The sequence below is a fragment of the Lampetra fluviatilis genome, chromosome 20 (assembly GCF_964198595.1).
Source record: "Lampetra fluviatilis chromosome 20, kcLamFluv1.1, whole genome shotgun sequence".
NCBI classification, from domain to species: Eukaryota; Metazoa; Chordata; class Hyperoartia; order Petromyzontiformes; family Petromyzontidae; genus Lampetra; species Lampetra fluviatilis.
Window position 1 is genome coordinate 2,069,772 of NC_136294.1, and position 18,706 is coordinate 2,088,477.

Here is an 18,706-nt window from a genome sequence, read left to right on the forward strand (position 1 = left end):
TGGGCCTCCCCTTGGTCGACTCAACCTCAAATAAGTACCTGGTGCGGTGTGTAAACATCGCCACTGGGGAGACAAAGGCGGTCGAGCGTGGTGCTGGCCACCCACCGTTCCGGCCTTCATAGGTGCTCGCTAGGAGCACTTGCCCCGACAGTCTGTCACGGCTATACGGGGGATCTTTGTCTTTGTGTGTGCATGTCTATGTGTACATGGCCTTCATAGGTTGCCAACATTAGTTGTCCTAACAGCTTTTGTAGGCTATTTTGGAGATATTTACCTGCATGTGCATTTGTGCGTACATGTGTGTGTGGGTGGGTGGCAGAGTGGGGAACACAAGTGGTGTATCTGCCAGTTACCTTAGTCAACCCAGAGCACATGGGTCTGTCCCGTGACCTGCCAGCAAGCCTTTCACGCTTCACGTGACCTCAAAGTGAACCTAGTCTGGCACAAGCGCCGTGGGGACGTCGCCGTCACTTAGTGGCGAATGGTGGTTGTTGTTCTTGTGTGTGCGTGTGAGTGTGTGAGGTTAACTCGGCATTAGGTGAGTGCCGGGTGTGGTGAGTAAACATCATCACTTGGGGGACAAGAGCGACCGGGCGTGGTATTAGCCGCACCACTCCGGCCTTCGTAGATTCTCGCTAACAGCACTTTCCCCAACAGTCTATAATGCTACCAGGGAGATCTTTGTCTATGTATTCGTGTTTGTGTGCACGCGGGAGTGGTGGTGCATTGGTTAACAGGGCGGCCAAAAGGTTTTTGGAGGCCCGAGAAAAAATGTCAGATTAGACCTCCTTTGGGGCCCCCTTTGGATCGAGGCCTGGGGCAAACTGCCCCACCCCCCCTTGCCCCCCCCCCCCCCATCCACCGCCCTTGTGTGGCCCTGGCAGTCGGTGCACTGCGCCAAACCCCGTCAACCTAGGTTCAATCCCTGGCAGTAGCTGGCCCAGCCCTGGGCCTCCAGCGTACCCGAACAGTCTCTCGGGAAAAAAACAAAAAACGCGGTGCTGGCCACCCATCCCCGCCGTGTGCCGTACGCCGCCCTCAATCGGCGCTACTCGCTAACAGGGCCCTGCTCCTGCTCCAACAGTGCGTTAAAGGCTACAGTTGGAGGTGTTGGGAGGGGGAGGGATTTTTGCCCTAGTTTTGTCGCGGTTGTGACAGGCGACGCGCGCGCACGCAACCCCCTTGATGAGTGACCCACCGCCGTCTCGGAGCCATTCGCAAGCCGGCTCCTGGATCGAACACCGACCGTGGCCAGCGCCGGGCACACAACAACAAAAACTCAAACCCGAACACCCTCTTCCCTGGGCACCCCCCCCAACCCCACGTTCCTTTGAGTCACATCTGCGTGCGCAACACTCGGCCGAACTAACGCCCGCGTGATGCAGCCGTCCTTGCGATCCACATTGCTCCAGGTCACATCTCTCACTCTTTTCCTCTAGCTTGCTCGCTCACTCGCTGGTTGCATCGTAGGCTGGAGAACACAGAAAATCCATTACGAGGACCCTGATATGAACCGGCCACACTCTGCGAGCGCGATTCCCTGGTGGATATGTGGGGCGTGGGTGGGTGGGGGGGGGGGATTTGGTGGGGGGAAGGGGGGGCAGATTGTCACGTACAACCCCCCGCGCTGGGCAAAGGGGGCACTTATTTGGGGAGCCCTAAAGTGGCGACTTCTCAGCGGCTCCGCTTGACTCAGAACCCCGCTCGTCCGTGCGACCGCGTCCCAGCCTCACGGTGGGCGCGGCGCTCACTTGCGGCCCTCTGGCTCATGGCTCTGGGCGCTCAGGCCGACGCAGGGGCAGCAGTGGAGCGCGGCAACTCCGGGGTCGTTGACTGCACCAGCAGCAGCAGCAGCGGCGCCGCCAGCAGCAGCGCCAGCAGGAGCCCGCGGGGGTCCGGGCGCGGCGTCGTTCCCGAGCCGCAGCCGCCGCCGCCGCGGCAGCTGCTGCTGCGCTCCTCGCAGAGCGCGCCCGAGTAGCCGGGCGCGCACGCGCAGCGCTGCCGGTCGCGGCACTCGCCGCCGTTCTGGCAGCGCAGCAGCTCCTCGTCGCACGCGTTCTCTAGAGGGAGGGAGGGAGACGAGGGAGGAAGACGAGGGAGGGTGACGAGGGAGGGAGGGTGACGAGGGAGGGAGGGAGACGAGGGAGGGAGATGAGGGAGGGTAGGAGACGAGGAAGGAGGGTGACGGGGGAGGGTGACGAGGGAGGGAAGGATAGAGACGAGGAAGGAGGGTGACAGGGGAGGGAGGGAGATGAGGGGGGAGGGTGACGAGGGAGGGAGGGAGGGAGATGAGGGGGGGGGGAGGGTGACGAGAGAGGGAGATGAGGGAGGGAAGGAGATGAGGAAGGAGGGTGACGGGGGAGGGAGATGAGGGAAGGAAGGATGGAGACAAGGAAGGAGGGTGACGAGATAGGGAGGGAGGGAGGGAGACGGGGGAGGGAGACGAGGGAGGGAGGGAGACGAGGCAGGGAGGGACATTCACACGCGTATTCAAGTGCCGGTTATTGCCTTGGAACGATTTGGCCGAACAGAGTGAACCCCGAAGGCGATCTCAGTGCCAGCAGAGGAAGGAGCTGGTCCGACCTGGCCGCGTGCGAGCGTGCCCGCGGCCAGGTCGCTCATTAATAATAATAATATCTATTTAATTGTGATGTATAGTTTACAAGGGATGGTTGTCGTTGGAGACAAAGGAGATCCTCCTCGCGAGGGGTCGCCTCAGAGATGAAAGCAGCCGCCCGGTCCCAGAATGACTTCCCCTGTGCCGCCACCGGATGCTGATCTGACCTTTAAATACTGCGACATTGCGATGTTGCACAAGCGAGTATACAGCAAGCAGCAGGAGCACCGCATATTTTCCGCAACTTTGTAGTTATGATGGACTGTAGGTCGGCCCATGAATGTGTAGCTACGTGGATCATGCTAATTGTGGATTCAATTAACTATCGACAGAAGTTCTACCCATAATGCAATGTGCCAGCAAAATGTTATAATTTTACTTAGAATGCGAATACGTTTATTTAGAAATACGTTTTCGATAATAGAATGACGTATCTGTTACTCAATAATAGGTAACTGTTTATTTTACTGTTAATCAGAAAACCTTAATTAGAAATGAAATTCTAATTAGGGACCCACGGTATCAAATACAGTCCCAAACTCCTATCTGCTCGACCCCTCTATCCACTCTATTTTACGTGCCATGAAGAAGGGCCCTTGACCGAAACGTCGACTATTATATACTTTCCATTTTACAGCCACACACGATGTCATTGACGAATGTGTGGAGAGTTTTAGGCTACTAAACTGCGACGAACTATGCTTTATTTTACCAGGTAAGGCCCACTGAGCTATATAGCTCTTTCTCAGAAGCGACCTGCCCACATATGAGAGCTCAACGAAGTTGCTTATCGCGTGGAAATGTATCGCAGCCAAATGGGGAGAACATACAAACTCCAAATATAAAGGCGTCGTCAGGGTCGGGGTCGAACCCACGACCTCCTGTGTACCAGGCAAGGCAGTTCACATCTCATAACCACCGCTGCGATGGTCACGAACACCCTGACCAAGGTCGAGGTGTTCGTACCCATGCCGTCTCTCCCCCTCTTAGATCTCGCGGTTGTTTACAGTCGCCGTTTCTACCTTCACGGTCTCATCAAGGTCACCATCTCTGGCTTCGGGTCACCGCCCGCTGTGCTCACCGATCTCCGCGTGGCACTCCGCTAGCCGCTCCCGATGGCGATATCGCCGTCTTATTTTGTTGCTGTTGTTGTTGTTGAGGGAGGTGTCGATTATTTACGTGTTGTTAGCGGCGTTTTCATTAGCCCGGTGCAATGTAGTGGCTTTCGTTTGCACTGAGATCTGGGTAATTGGCGTCGCTCAGGGGACGGCCGATATGGTATCTTGTTCGAGTAACATTTCGTGGTAATTTTATTTTTTGTTAATTTGGGGCTGTTGTGACAACACACACACACAACGTAACGACCTCAGTCTTGTAGATCGTGATGATGTCACGCGATGTTGCGTGTCGACTTTGCAGTTAGCGGTGTTAGGTTTTGCAAACATTCCCCCCACCACCTCCTCCTCCCCCAGAGCTTGAATTGATGTAAACAGAGGAGTAAAGGTTATAAAGGTAAAGGTGCATGCCTGCACATTCTCGCTCAGGCCAATGCTGGCGGAAAGAGCCTCAACTCAATGGAGCTCGGGAGAGCCCCCTCTAGAGCAGTACTTGGCCTACTCTAATTCAAGTGGGGGGGGGGGGGTGGTTATTTAACCGGGTGAGAACTCAAGAGACCCGGGGTAGAGTCTCATTTGCAACGGTGATCCGGGTCACCAAGTTGATGAAAACAAAAACAAATAAAAGTGCGGCGATGAAGTGAACAGCGACGAGACCGAACACTAAACCACAATGACAAAGAGAAGCACATTTTTTTCTTTCGAATTCGGTATAAAAAAAAAATCTCAATATTTCAAGAACCGCAATGCACGCGGACAACGTCACGGGGCAGTCCTTAAAGAGCCGCACGCGGTTCCGGAGCCGCAGGTTGCCGACGCCTGAGCTAAAGCAGTCGAAAATATCGCAAACATCGATCAACGTTAAAGCAAGGCTGAAAATTAAATTCCCCCCCCCTCCTACCACCCCTTACCCCCAGTGCAAATCGTCTGGGGCGGGTTACTCGTCCACGCTATAACCAACCAGACGTGCTGGCAGAGGGAGGGGTTACCCACACGTGGCCACACCGCCGCCATGGAGCCGCTGCGGCGAGGCCGCGTGCACCAAATGTTTATATTTAAACCGCTAACTTATTCAACAATCTCCGGCGTTCACCCGCTGCGCGGAATTAAATAAGAAAATACCGCGTAACATTTTCGATGCGCAACGTTGGAAGTCCTTTGCGTCATCTTTGTTTTAATCTCGGAGAGGAGAGCAAAAAAGAATTAATTCGCCGAAACACTTTTTTCCCCCTTTTAAAAAAAGAAGAGAGAAACACTTAGTCTGGCTGAGCGAGCAAGAAAATCTGGTGGCCTCAAAATAATAAATAAATTAATAGATTCCGGCCCACGCTCTACAAGACAAATGCATCATCCCCGCGAGCCCCTGGCGGGAAGGGCCCGGGGTCGCCCTTCGTCACCCAGACAGCCGCGGCGGGGTGCTGATGTGGCGAGCTGTTAACTACCTCGCCCGGTATGCAGGAGGTCGTGGGTTCGAACCCGAGCCTGATGACTGCTGTATATTTGGAGTTTGCGTGTCTCTCACTCTCTCTCTCCCCGTGGTCGCGTGGATTTTTCTCCAGGTCCCTCCGGTTTTTCCCTCCACATTTAAAATCGACGTGCTTTCAGAGTTATTTGGCTGCTATACATTTCCATGTGATAAGCCACTTCGTTGAGCTATCATTTGTAGCCAGTTGCATCCGAAAAAGGTCAGTGGGCCTAACCTGGTAAAATAAAAATAGTTTAGTTTTATTATTCATAATGAAGTTTTTTTCGTGTTACATCGCGTAAATGTGTCGTTAACCCGCCACCACCTGACACAGCCAATTAGTAAAGGTTGTCACTTGAAACAAAACGTGCCAATTAGATAATGACTTCAGCCCACCGGTGTGTTGGAGGGTAAATCCACAACATTTACAATTTGAGACCGACGTTTCGCTGGTAATTACAGCTCAATATCTCAGTGGGCCTTACACAGTAAAATAGAAAGAAAGAAATCTAAGCCGACACGAGTCCATCGGCGCATGGAAACTGGCTTTGCGAGACGTCGATTACGTCAAATGCTCTGCGCTTGCCCAACGCATTAACCCTGCTCCGACCGTCTGTCTATCTGTCCGGCTGTCTGTCCATCTCGCCTATCACGTCAGGGGGTGGGGGGGGGCACAGTAACTCCTGTGAAGATGCTCCAATACAAACGAAACTTGAGCGTACATTTAACGCTGCTATTCAGGAGTAGCCCGATTGAAATCTAGCCACACTGATCAAAAGGGGGTTGGCCACAAGGTTGCGGACGCAAGGAGGTTGTACAAACACTCGCTAATTGGCTGAACACATCGTAACATGTCGAGCACTTGGGGAGCTCGTTGGTGGTTCCTCGGCGATTGTGAGATGCAATTTGCTACGAACGACGCGGCTATATAAAACTAAACATCATTAAAGAGACTCAATTGCAAGCACGCAGGTGCATTTTTGCCCTCACGGCACTACCCGTCCACTTCCGCACTGCCAATTGAACATTTCCGAGAACAACAGCGTTGCACTGTGCACGCGTGCGAAAGAAACCCCCCCTAAAAATCCGTAGCATTGTATTTTTTAAACTCCTTATCAGAATCAGAATATGTATTTAACCTGGAGTGATCCGACGGGCTACGAAGCTCTCTCTCACAGACGCCCAGTGTACACCTTGCGCCACCCGTCGCCTTCTCACCTCGCACCGCGCACAGAACGCCTCCCAGGAGGTCAGCCGAGTGGCCCGCGAGATCAACAATTCGCGCCATCGCCGCCCGTGCTCGGAAACCCACCGAGCGAAGTTGCCCAACGCAATTGTCGCCCTCCCGCCCCGCGAACTCGCGCTGCTCGCTACTCGCACGCTCTCGCAGAAACACCCGATGGGGCCTCGTCCTGCGGCCACCGCTTTTGTCGCCGAGTAAACAAAACAAGAGACGTGGCCCAATCCATATTTGGGGTCCTGCGGGGAGCCTCAGCGGGAGACCGGGCGGGCGGGCGGGCGGGCGGGCGAGCCAGGGAACGGCTCGTAATCGGAAAGGTTGAGAATTTCGAAGCAAGTGTAGGTTGCGGTGCGGAGGAAAGGGGGGGGGGGGATTGACTCGGGCAATTATCCTATCCCTCCGGGGTCGATAAACTCAGTACCACTTTTTCGTTGAACCCGATGTAAATACTTGCCCCTGCCATAGAAATGTGGAATCTACACCACTGGCTCCGCAGGGTTATGAACGGGAGATGATCCCCAATCCCTCGGTGCTCATTTAAGCAGCATGTGCCATGCTGGCCTTCAAAGGTGCACGCTAAGAGCACTTGCCTCTCTCTGCCTGTAATCTACGAGGCTGACCGTGTGCATCTGTGTAGTTGTCGGCGGGAATATTTTAATCCATCCGTTCACATTGCCTGCAAACAATGACAACTCTTTTAAGCCAAATCGAGCCATCGCCGCCCCATTGTGCAGCACAAGCGTGGGGGCAAAATGAAGAAGGGGGGCCTCTGCCTTGGCGGAGATTGGCAACAAATGACAACAAAAACAAAATGCGAGGAATAACCAAATCCGTTTATCGTCATGCAAATTATAACCGTCGTCGCTACTTGACCGCCGTTCCGGGATTATCGGTCGACGAGAAAATTGCCAAACGATGCGACGCGGTCCGGACAAAAGGAGCGGAGGCGAGATTCCCAGAGCCACCTTTCTTCGTGGCCTCAGGTCATTTGCATTTTGTGATAAAGGCCCCGACATTTTATGAGCGGGCGGGCAACAGAGTAAATATTAAATTAAACGATGCGTTTTTTTGTGTGTGGCTGCGTAAATTATTAAATGCGCGCGTAACTCAGTCGCGATGAATTAGTAATGCGAAACTACTTATTTTATTATTATAAATGCGATTATAATTACAAGTATAGTGCGCAAGTTGCGAACGTCTATAACGGTGGCGTGATATTCACGAATACCCGCCCCCCAACCCACGTGGGCCATCCTTCACAGGGCCCCACAGGTATAAGTGTGAGAGTGGTGATGCCACATGTGGATTGTGTGCAGGACAGTCCACCAGAACTGCCCGTTGACCTCTGATATCCTCAGGGCTGGTGTCTGTCTGTCTTTGAGTCTAGCGGTTAGCGCGCTGCGCTACGAACCCACCCACCCAAGTTCGATTCGCGCTCACGGCCAACACCAGTGACAATTATCTGCACTGGTCCTGGGCCTTCCCTCGGTCGACCCAGCCTCAAATGAGTACCTGGTGCGGTATGTAAACATCGCCACTGGGAAGACAAAGGTGGCATGTGGTGGTGCTGGCCACTGACCCTCACGTGTGCAGCTCCGACCTTCATAAGTGCTCGCTAACAGCTCTTGCCTCAACAGTCTGCTAAGGCTATACCGGGGATCTTTGTCTTTTGTGAGAGTGGTCTGCCACAGAAACCTTAAGTGCCTCTACTCATGGGAGCTCTAGAAAGCCCCTTCCAGAGGCTATTTTGGCCCACTCTTCCACGTCGGCTAAACATCTCAGAATACGTGGGAGTACCCACACTTTACCCCACCGCACGCCACCTGCCCATCAACAGTGAGGTACCCATTGCTACGGTTGGAAGGATTTAAGAAACTCGGCCCCATCGTTTCAACTGGTCGCTATCCGTTTACACCGCGGCACGCATTCAAGTGTTGTATTCAACATTTTTCTGTAAAAAAAACAATGCAGACCACCTACATGGGAAACGCATTCCTTCTTCAGATGTCCCTTAAATCCCACTGTAAGTTGAAAACTGCGATGGTGTCAGTGGGATGACTAAGTGCGGGATCGCGATAGCGATGCGTCGCCATATTAGTTGCGAGGACATAAAAATGGCCCCCGAAAGCACGTGCCCGCATCAACGTTGCGACTCGGAGAACGAAGGTGTCAGACTCTGCGAGGGGGGGGGGGCACCTCCTGCTGACCATTCGACGCCCTCTCATCAATTAGCACAAAACACGTGCCCGGGAGGGGGGGAGCCTGAGGGGGAGGGGGGTTGCTCAGCACTGGCCGGCGACAGCCGTTCTCCAAACTACTCCTGGCGTGCCAAACATCGCGAACGCTGGTCCGCAGGCAACTCGTGTCGGATCTGCAACCTAGCCGCTTCTTCTTCATCTGCTCTGCTTTGGAACCCGACGTGTCGTCACGTGAACACCTCGCCGCGTTGGTGAGATGTTAACTCCCTCGCCTGGTATGCAAGAGGTCGTGGGTTCGATTCCGACCCTGACGCCTGCTGCTGTATATTTGGAGTCTCTCTCCCCGTGGTCGCGTGGATTTTTCTTCGGGTCCTCCGTTTTTTTCCCTCCACGTTTAGAAACGTGCATTGAGAGTATCTGGCTGCTATAAATTTTCACGCGATAATACACTTCGTTGAGCTGTCATTTGTGGCCAGGTTGCTTCTGAAAAAGAGCGACATAGCTTAGCGGGCCTTACCTGGTGAAATAAAAAAGTAGCTTGGTTTAGTTTTAACCGGACGTGCGCGTTTTGTTGGAGCCACGATTATAATGAATTCAGGGTCCTTGGGCTGGGCCGGCGTAGTTATCTGTCTCGTAGACCCACCCACCACCTGACGTAGCCAAACAGGTGAAATTGTCACGTGCCCAGTACGAACGTGTGTGATACAGATGGCGACAGCTTGGAGAGGCCTTCGTCCAGTCGTTGATTTCGGATGGCTGATGACAATGATGGTGATCGTAAGAAGAATAATAGCAGGTGAAGCCAGTAGTGCAGCGCCCAAAGTGTGGATAAGAAGTCACTACAAGGGAACTCAGAAGCAGCTCTCTGACATCTCCTTGCGCGGACAGTTCTCCAACATGCGGCTATGCGCTGGTCTGCACGAGATCCCAGCAGACGCATCATCCCGCGGCACGATTGGAGGGCAACAGTGAGAAATGCCAAAAGTTGCGATTAGCTTTTTATAAAATCTAATTCTGGTTGCGTGCAGCTCGGGAATTGTCGCATTCGGTCCCGGCTCCTACTCCAGTCCGAGCATCGGGGATACTCCATCTGGAACTTTCACTCCCACCGTCCTCACCCCCCCCCCACATCCTCCCCGACTTCTGACACCACAAATGAAACACCCAGACACACGCATCGCCCAGCCGAAAATCCCAGGGGACCATCGCCTTTCCATTCGCCAGCCGAGATGTTATCGTCCCCTGGGCTGCTGAATATTTCTTGCTAAGTTCTGTTGCCAAAACTTTTAGGCCTCCCATTTTCAAGCAGTGTTTTTTATGTGTGTCCCTTTCATACTGTACTATACGGTATATATAACCGGTAAAGAGCCATCCCCCCTCTCTCTCCCCGCTCCTCCCAACCCTGCCACCAACTCCCCACACCTGCCGATTCAACCTTTTAGACCGTTGGCGCATGTGCCGTCTGCAAGCTCCTATTTCGACTGCGGTGCACGCCTCGTGCTGCGGGGGATCAACTTGAACCGGCGACCTCTTTGGATTGCAGGCGCGCCGCTGGCTGTGGGCAGCATCGGGCCACGGGATGGTAGCTTGCGAATCTCACGGCAAAAAAATCTCTGGCCACGGACTCTTTTCCACACCGCCACCCCGGTCTTCCGTTCGCTCTGCAGAGTCTGGGTTCGATATTATTGTTTTTTTCGGTAAAGTCATGTAGAAGGGAAATAATAAATAATAAAAATAAAACATAATAAGATAAAATTCTCACGACTTTTCGGCCACAACGCAAGCAGCCGTCCTCAGGTGAAGACGTGACTTTACCGAAAGAACCAAGAATATGAATCCATGCAGTCACGAAAGCTTTAAATCGAAAAAATCTGGGTTCGATGTAAAAACTAAAACCAAACTATTATTTTTAATTTCAACAGGTAAGGCCCGCTGAGCTACGTGGCTCTTTTTCAGAAGCGACCTTGGCCACAAATTACAGCTCAATGAAGTGGCTTATCACGTGGACATTTATAGCAGCCAATTACTCTAAACGTGGAGGGGAAAAACCGGAGGACCCAGAGAAAAATCCACGTGACCACGGGGAGAGAGAGCATGCAAACTCCAAATAAACAAGCGTCGTCTGGGTAGGGATTGAAGCCACGACCTCCTGCATACCAGACGAGGTAGTTAACATCTCGCCACCGCAGGGCCCCACTATGTAACCTTCAGCGCCAGGCGCAGAGGAGGAGCCCCGCCGATGACCGAGCAACTTTCGCGGACCGACGATTCCGTCAATGGAAATCTACGCGCTAGGCGAGCGAGCGGCGACAGGCGAGTTTGGGGGTGGGGTGCGTGGGAGAGAGGCAATGGTGGCGGTGGAGGTGGACGGCATCCTTCACGTCAAGTAAAAAAAAACGCGCGCGTATTCAACAACAATAAAAGTGTAGGAGATCAAACGTGACGGGCGTCAATTCTCGAAGGTAATTCGAGGAGAGAGGGGGGAAGCATTCGGGGAAACGCGAGCGGCTGGCATCGCGAGCAGGTTGTGAGAGCGGTGGCCGGGGGAGAGCGACAGGGTGAGAGCATTGGCCGTCTCCTCTCGAGTGTCGCGCCGCGCTGGGTGGAGAGGCGGGCGATGGCTCGGCTGCCAAGTCCCTCTGGCTCAGAGCCACCGTGGGGGGACTCCTCACACTGGTTTGCCCGTTTCCTCTCCAAGGGGAGGGTCTGCATCAGAGGGACACTCAACTTGCCGCAGTGTTTCGTGTTAAACAAAAAAAGCCAAAATGATTCCCTGCGTCAAATGAGCATCGAGGCACTGGTTGGCACCTCCTGTTTACGGACAATACCACAATGTGGTACTAATTTTATCGACCCCGGGGGGATGATGGGCCGAATCAACCTGCCCCCCTCCCCTCCCCATACATAATTTGAACCGCGGGGTTGATTTTAGCAGGAAATCACTTTTGAGGTGGCGATTCTCACCCCTTTGCTTACTAAATCAAACTTCCCAGTGTCTTATCCCCACGGCGGCAGCTCCGGCACACAGAATGCGCGCGTTATGCCCCCTTCCTCGACACCGCTGAGAGATGCGCGGCGTCGGCCCAGGGCCTCGCCACGGGACCCCCGCTCCCCCCGGCGTTGGTGGTGGTGCGCGCGGTGCGTTCGTCTGCCGGTGCGGTGCGGTGCGATGGGGCAGAGACTCACGCTGGCAGCCGCGGTTCCAGTAGTAGCCGGCCAGACACTCGCCGCACTTGAGTCCGCTCGCGCCTTCCTTGCACTCGCACTGCCCCGTGCCGTTGCAGCGATCGCCCGCCGAGCCGAACGGGTTGCACTCGCACGCTGCAAAGGTGCGAGACACGGGGCGGTTAGCGTCCGATCGCCTCCAACTTCTCACCGGCGAGCGAGCAGTGGCATGGCAGCAAGAGCGGTTCGTGTGAACGCTGTCCGAAGAGGTCACAGATTTGGCGCAACGGTCCTTCGGTGACTCTGCGTGATCAATGAATGAATGAGCTGAAACAGTAATGGGGGGGGGGGGGCGGCGCACGCACGCACACGGATGCACACACGTGTTCCGTTTGTTCTTTGGCTAGGTTTGGTTGGTGGGCGAGGTGTCTTAGGACGTGCAATGTACCTGGCCAAATCCTTACGCGCCCCTCCCACCCCCCTCACCCCCCCCCCCGGGTCTAAAAGCCATTCATTGTTGTAAAATCCGCGACGTTGGCTTCGAAAGCCGACTGCGTGTCGACTCGAAAAAAAACAGCCGACTCGAACACTACCACGCGTGCAGCGGACGCGTGGCGGCGTGTACGTGACGCCCGTCAGGTGCAATCGAGATACAGTTCGGTTGAAAATAAAACGAAAATGTCGGAAGTAAAATAGTACATTCTTCGATCGAATCGTGACTCTGAATCGTGACAATTGATCGAACCATTGGGTGGGTGGGTTGGTGCATAGATGCGTGGGTGGGTAGGTGGCTGAGTCGCTCGGTGGGATTGTTACATGACTCACTGCTCTTAGCTCGACATCAGCTGCTACACTCCTGGGATGGGGGGAAGGTAAAGCAACTTAAGCGAATTGTTTCCCTGCCCTAAGTCGATACAGACCCAAGGGGAACGTTTCGCTTATTGCAGCCATCCGGAGAGCTTTCGCACTCGGGACGAACGATCGTCGAAAGAGTAATCCCTGCTCAGACGGGAGAGGGCCTTGCTGAGAATCGAGAAAATGTTCGAAAGAGAGGGAAAGAGCTCTCCCGACGACGGTTTGGGTCGCCCCACGCGTGGGTCCGGGCCGGTGCCTGACGTTAGGCGGTTCCTGGAGAAGCTCCCCCCCCGGCGTCTGAAGCGAAACATCGGACACCGTGCCGAACGACGAGCGGCGACGACCGGACGACGCAAATCGGAGAGCCAGCGGTGCAAGCGCAAGAAAAGCCCACGGAGCCCTTCAGGTAATTAATTGATACATATATATGTATATGAATTGTAATATTTGACCTGTAAAATGTCTTGAGATGGAACATCTCAATTTGTAAGAGGGCCGAGGGTGGTGATTGATCCTTACTGAGCAAACACTTAATGGCACTTCTGCAAACATTTTACATCTAAAACATAGACATTATTTATTTATACAGTGAACATCACACCCCGTCAGAACCATTAAAACATATTGATTCATTGATCGATACTGGACGTGATTGGCCAGTTCCTCTTTCGAGTACAATTTCGCATCTGGGATGGAATCCAGAGTTCCTGGAGAAAACCCGCGTATGTGGTAAGGGGGGATAACACTTAAACTCATTACGGAGAGGTTAGCAAAAGGGATCATTTTTCTTTATTAATTTGAAAAAAAACTGCCCTTGCGATAATCTTTCAGGCAATCCCAAACGTTTTTATTTTATCGGATCCGAAAGTATGACGTCACAGGAAATGACATCACACATTCCATCACTGCCGTGCTTTCACTGACGAGGGTGATATCCTTGTGGCCTGTGGTGACCTCACTTTTGTCAGCACGAAGACGCGTTGCATTATTGCAGGAGGTGACCAAAGACTGAAAATCGTCCTCAAAAAGTAAAAATTCCAAACTTTGACACTCATCGCTAGTTAGCAACCTACTTATCCTACTGCAGAATCAAGCGCATTATCCAGTGATGCTGCTGCTGCTGAATTGGCAGTGGTGCACAAGCACAAACGACACGCAAAAAGCTCAACACATTCATCAATAACACGTTTTATGAAGCAGGGCTGCTGCCCGAAACGTCGCCTATTTTAGGCTGAGTCGACCTAGGGGGAGGCCCGGAGACTGGTTCAGATAATCGTGCGTTGGTGTTGGCCGTGAGCGGGAATCGAACTCGGGATGCCGGGTTCATAGTGACAGCACTCTACCCTCTGCACCACCACTCCCCTACACATACACGAACTGAGACCTAGTAGGTGTAGATCGGATGGAGTCTGTGAGACGGTAGTCGTGGTGGACTGGCAGGTTCACGGTGGCTAGGAGATGTTAACTACCTGGCCTGGTATACAGGAGGTCGTGGGTTCGATCCCGACCCCGACACCTGCTGTATATTTGGAGTTTGCGTATATTTTTCTCCGGGTTCCTCCGGTTTTTCCCACCACGTGTTGAATCAACATCACGCGTTTAGAGTCTTTGGCTGCTATAAATATCCACGTGATAAGCCACTTCGTTGAGCTATCATTTGTCGCCAAGTCGCTTCTGAAAAATAGATACATAGCTCAGTGGACCTTACCTGGTCAAATACAATAACAGTTTAAAGTTTAGTCTGGCAACATACTTAACGTCTCGAATCGCTCCTAATTTAACAAAGAACTCGTGCGCTTTGATGGGTGCATTCACGGTGCGGTGAAATTAAATGTCGGAGAAATCCTTCAAGGGGCTCGCCTCGGTTTATAACAACACCTAAATTAATTCCTCTCCCCAAAACACACAGACAAGAACAACAAATAATAATTCTGATGACAAAAAAGCATTGGAGAGCGCGCCAATGTGGCAACACCGACGCTGCCGTTAAAGCTCGAAAATGCAAATCGAGCGAGACTGGGGGGCAGCGTCGTGAGAGCAGCTGACGAGGAGGGGCAGGGGGTGGGGGACGTGAAACAAACTGCGGAGTGAAGGCGGAGAGAGAAGGGGAAGAGGCGGCAGTGAGACGCGGACGACGGAGTTCAGAGGTTACGACTGGACCGCAGCAACTGACGGTACATTCTATCCCTGTGTGTGTCTGTGTGTATGTATGTTTGGGGGAGGAGCGGTGGTGTAGTGGTGAGCGCTACGCTGCGCTACGAACCTGGCGACCCGGGTTCGATTCCCGCTCACGGCCAAGACTAGTAACGATTATCTGAACCGATCTTGGGCCTCCCCTAGGTCGACTCAGCCTCAAATGAGTACCTGGTGCTATGTATAAACATCCACACTAGGGAGACAAAGGCGGCCGAGCGTGTTGTTGGCCACCCACCCCCTCGTGTGCTGTGCCAGCCTTTATAGGTGCTCGCTAACAGCACTTGCCCCTACAGTCTGTAGGGCTACACGGGGGATCTTTGTCTTTGTATGCATGTTAAACTTCCTTCGCACCGTACGTAGCCAACCACGATAATTAGAGGTGCGGGGGCAGAACAACAAACTAAACGCAAAAAGCAGTTCTAAAGAAATGATTTTTCCATCTAAATGTAGAAGTGCATAGCTCCAGAGGATTCCTAATATCAAAAAAAGTCGAATTACATATCGTCACAACACTGACTTAAAACGTTCGTGACTGCAGGAATTCATATTCTATGGTTATTTTGGTAAAGTCACGTAGACGTAGTGTAGCGGTTAGCGAAAGAACCATAGAATAGTCACAATACTGTTTGTTTACGTGAATGTTGTCCGCAGCCGAGTTGTTCTCATTTGTGCCACGTTCAATTTGGAGGTGATCTGCCCGAGCCGATTTGCACTGCGGGGAAATTGTTGGTTTCGTTAATTTTTTGTCCTGGTGAGGGTCGCGGCGGCAGCATGTTGAGAAAGGTGGTCCAGACCTCCCTTTCCCCGGCGACAGACTCCAGCACTACATTACCATATACTCTTACACTACACTATACACTACATTACTATACACTACTATATTCACTACACTAATGCACACCATACACTACGCGACTGCTATACACAGACCCAAGCTCTCCCTGGGGAATTCCCAGGCGTTCCCAGGCCCGCCGAGCGACATCGTCCCACCACCAGCAGCAGCGTGTCCTGGGCCGGCCCCGAGGTCTTCCCCCAGTGCCAAGTTGCTGCTGCCCCGTAGAGTTCCAGGGGGAGTCTACCGAGGGGGCATCCTTACCAGGTGCCCGGAATTGTGTTCTGCCATATTTTCAATTCGTCATCGCGTGATATATATATTATCTATTGTTTTTTGTTCTCTGCCCATTCCGGGTGAGCCCGATCACTCTTTGTAAACGAGACTTTTGAATGTTCGCCTTGTTCAACAAGTTCAACTTGAACCTTGAAACTGAGGAATGTTCCCTTGACTTAGGGTTGGAACAGAATTCGCTTAAGTTGTTTGACCCCACCCTCCCGCCCGCCCCCTCATCCAAGGCGCGTAGCAGCCGATGTCGAACTCAGAGCAGTCAGGCACATAACAATTCCACCCAGGCACCCACCCAATGGTTCGATCAATTGTCGTGATTCATGGTCACGATTCGATCGAAGAACCAAATATTTGACTTCTGACACTTTCGTTTTACTTCCCACCAAGTGTATCTCGATGGCGCCTAACGGGCGTCACGGGCACGCCGCCACGCGTCCACTCCGCGCGTGGTGTCGTTCGCGCGGCTCTTTTTGTTCCAATTGAAACGGAGGAAATGAATGGGAGAGAATGGGGGAAGGTGGGTGGGGGGCCTTTGCCAAGCTGTGGAAAGTTACTGGCTGACAACAACAACAACAGCAGCTGCAGCAACAACAACAAAACAAACTGCCTAATGACTAAAAACCCGACGCTTCTGCCGGGGTACTGGGAGACGTCATGGGCCCCGCTGTTGGCTTCTTAGCGAAGTGCCCCTCCCCCCACCCCCGCGCCCCAGCTTTCAGGGGAGCCGCCTTAATCGCATCATTGCGAGCAAACAGAGTTGAAAATTGCCACGTTAAAATACTGTGACGGCGGCGGCAGCGGCTGCGCTTCTCGCGCTCAGTATGCGCGCAATGTGCTTGGGGGGCAGAGAGCTCCGTGGCTCAGTGGCTCCGTGGCTGCTGGTCAGGCGATGCTCACGGCGAAGGTTAAGGCGCGGCCCCTGCAATGTCCCGCTCACGCCACTGCTGACGGAAGGGCCCACGTACTTCGAGGGAGCTCTAAAGTGCGCTTCCTCCTATTCATATTCTTTGGGTCTTTCGGTAAAGTCACGTAGATAGGTTCAAAAGAATAACAAAAAACTACGACGTTTCGATCGCAACACAAGCGATCGTCATCAGGAAAAGGAGGGTTAGCTTCTAAAGACAACTGCTTATAAAGGTTTGAAATTGCCGTAGCCCAAATGTCAGCAGCCAATGCCGATGCAAGTGGTGGGCAGCGACCGCGGCGGTGGTGGTGGATTTTCCACCAATCAAAGGGCTGCCAGGCAAAAAATTTGCATGTCAATGCAAGATCGCAGAGCATCCTCCACGGCGTGCGTGCCAAGGTGGCGATGTTAATGTGAGAGATTAGCATGTTAATGTGAGAGATGAGCATGTTAATGGCAGATCGTGAAGCAGCAGCCTCGAGGATGGTGCGTTAGGTAGCTGTGTAAGTGAGAAATTTAATCTGTTCATGTAGAAAATCAGAGAGCCGAAAAAATCAACTAACATCGGAAGGTGGTAGGCTGGGAACATCACAGCCAGTTATGACTTAAACTGGTTGATAACGCCGTTCCAATGATTGCTCAGTTTGTACCCATCTTCTCGGTTAAATTGTGTCTGTGTCTATATATATGGATGGCTTCATGAACGAATCTTTGTTGATAGCCAGTGGGTTTGAAAAGTACCTTCGTCTTAGAGAAATCAATTTCGTGTGAGCCCACCACATTAAAACAATGATCAGCCACGGCCGAGGTATTGGTCCTACCGTGTTTCAGATCTGCCTTGTGTTCACGAACACGGTCCGAGACATGTCGCTTAGTTTCCCCAATGTAACTATTGCCGCAGACACAGCTTAGTTTGTAGACGCCGGGGTATTGCATGTCAGGGATCACATCCTTCACAGATGCGATCAGATCACGAATTTTAAGTACTGTGTTAAATCAAACCTGGACATTGTGTTTGTTAATGATTTTGGAAATCTTTTACGCTTCCTCCTGTTGGGTGATGTGGCCTACTCTGCCACGCTCGCCTTCATAGGTGCTGCTCGCTAAAACCACTTGCATCCCACAATGTGTCAAGGCTACACGGGGGATGTTTGTCTTTGGGGAGTGGCAGTGTGGCGGTGACCGCGCTGCGCTACGAACTCGGCGACCCGCGTTCGATTCCCGAGTTACGGCCCCTGCAGGGGGCATTCGGCCTCCTCTTCAAATGGGAGTGTACCCACACTTCACCCCACCGCACGCGACCTGCCGATCGACCACGCGTGGCGCAACCCATTTACTACTGCTGGCTGGACCGAGGCAGGGCAGAGGGGCTTCTGAGAAACCTGCCACATTGTTTCGGCTGCCGGCGCCATGAGATTGAATTGAACCGGCCACCTCCGCGTTTTAAGTCAGGCGCTTGAACCATTAAACCACCACCGTCACCGTCACAGCAGCATCATCACGTGTGTTGTCAAGAAGGGCCACGTGTGCTGTGAAGTAGGGCCACGTGTGTTGTTAAGAAGGGGAAACGATGGGAAAACCGCCAAGCCCGGGGGTGTTATTGACGAATATTTTGATTTTGTTATTCCATTTAAGAAGAACTAAATCCAGGTATTGCCAGCGAGGAATAACTCTCGGCAGGTCAGGCTCGCTCGGTACAATTCGATTGTTTTTTCTTGTCCCAGTTGCCCTGGCGGGTTTCCCATAGATTCATTTGCCAGTCTGGCTTGGTCATTGAATCCACATTTCATTAATCGCTCCAACCTCGTCAACTTGCCAATCCGTGTGA

The 18,706-nt window shown here is 52.7% G+C and overlaps 1 protein-coding gene across 2 annotated transcripts in view; it reads right to left on the reverse strand.

Annotated features, from left to right (window-relative positions):
• Positions 1-880: 880 nt before the first annotated feature.
• LOC144937832 (netrin-G1-like) overlaps positions 881-18,706 on the reverse strand; it is a 65,800-nt gene continuing 47,974 nt past the window's right edge. For both annotated transcript variants that reach the window (XM_078865339.1, XM_078865340.1), the window contains 2 exons: positions 11,822-11,956; positions 881-2,060 (listed from right to left, as the gene is read on the reverse strand). In XM_078865339.1, the coding sequence (XP_078721465.1) occupies positions 1,783-2,060; positions 11,822-11,956 (413 nt within the window). In that variant the 3' untranslated portion in view covers positions 881-1,782. The remainder of the gene's footprint in view (positions 2,061-11,821; positions 11,957-18,706) is intronic.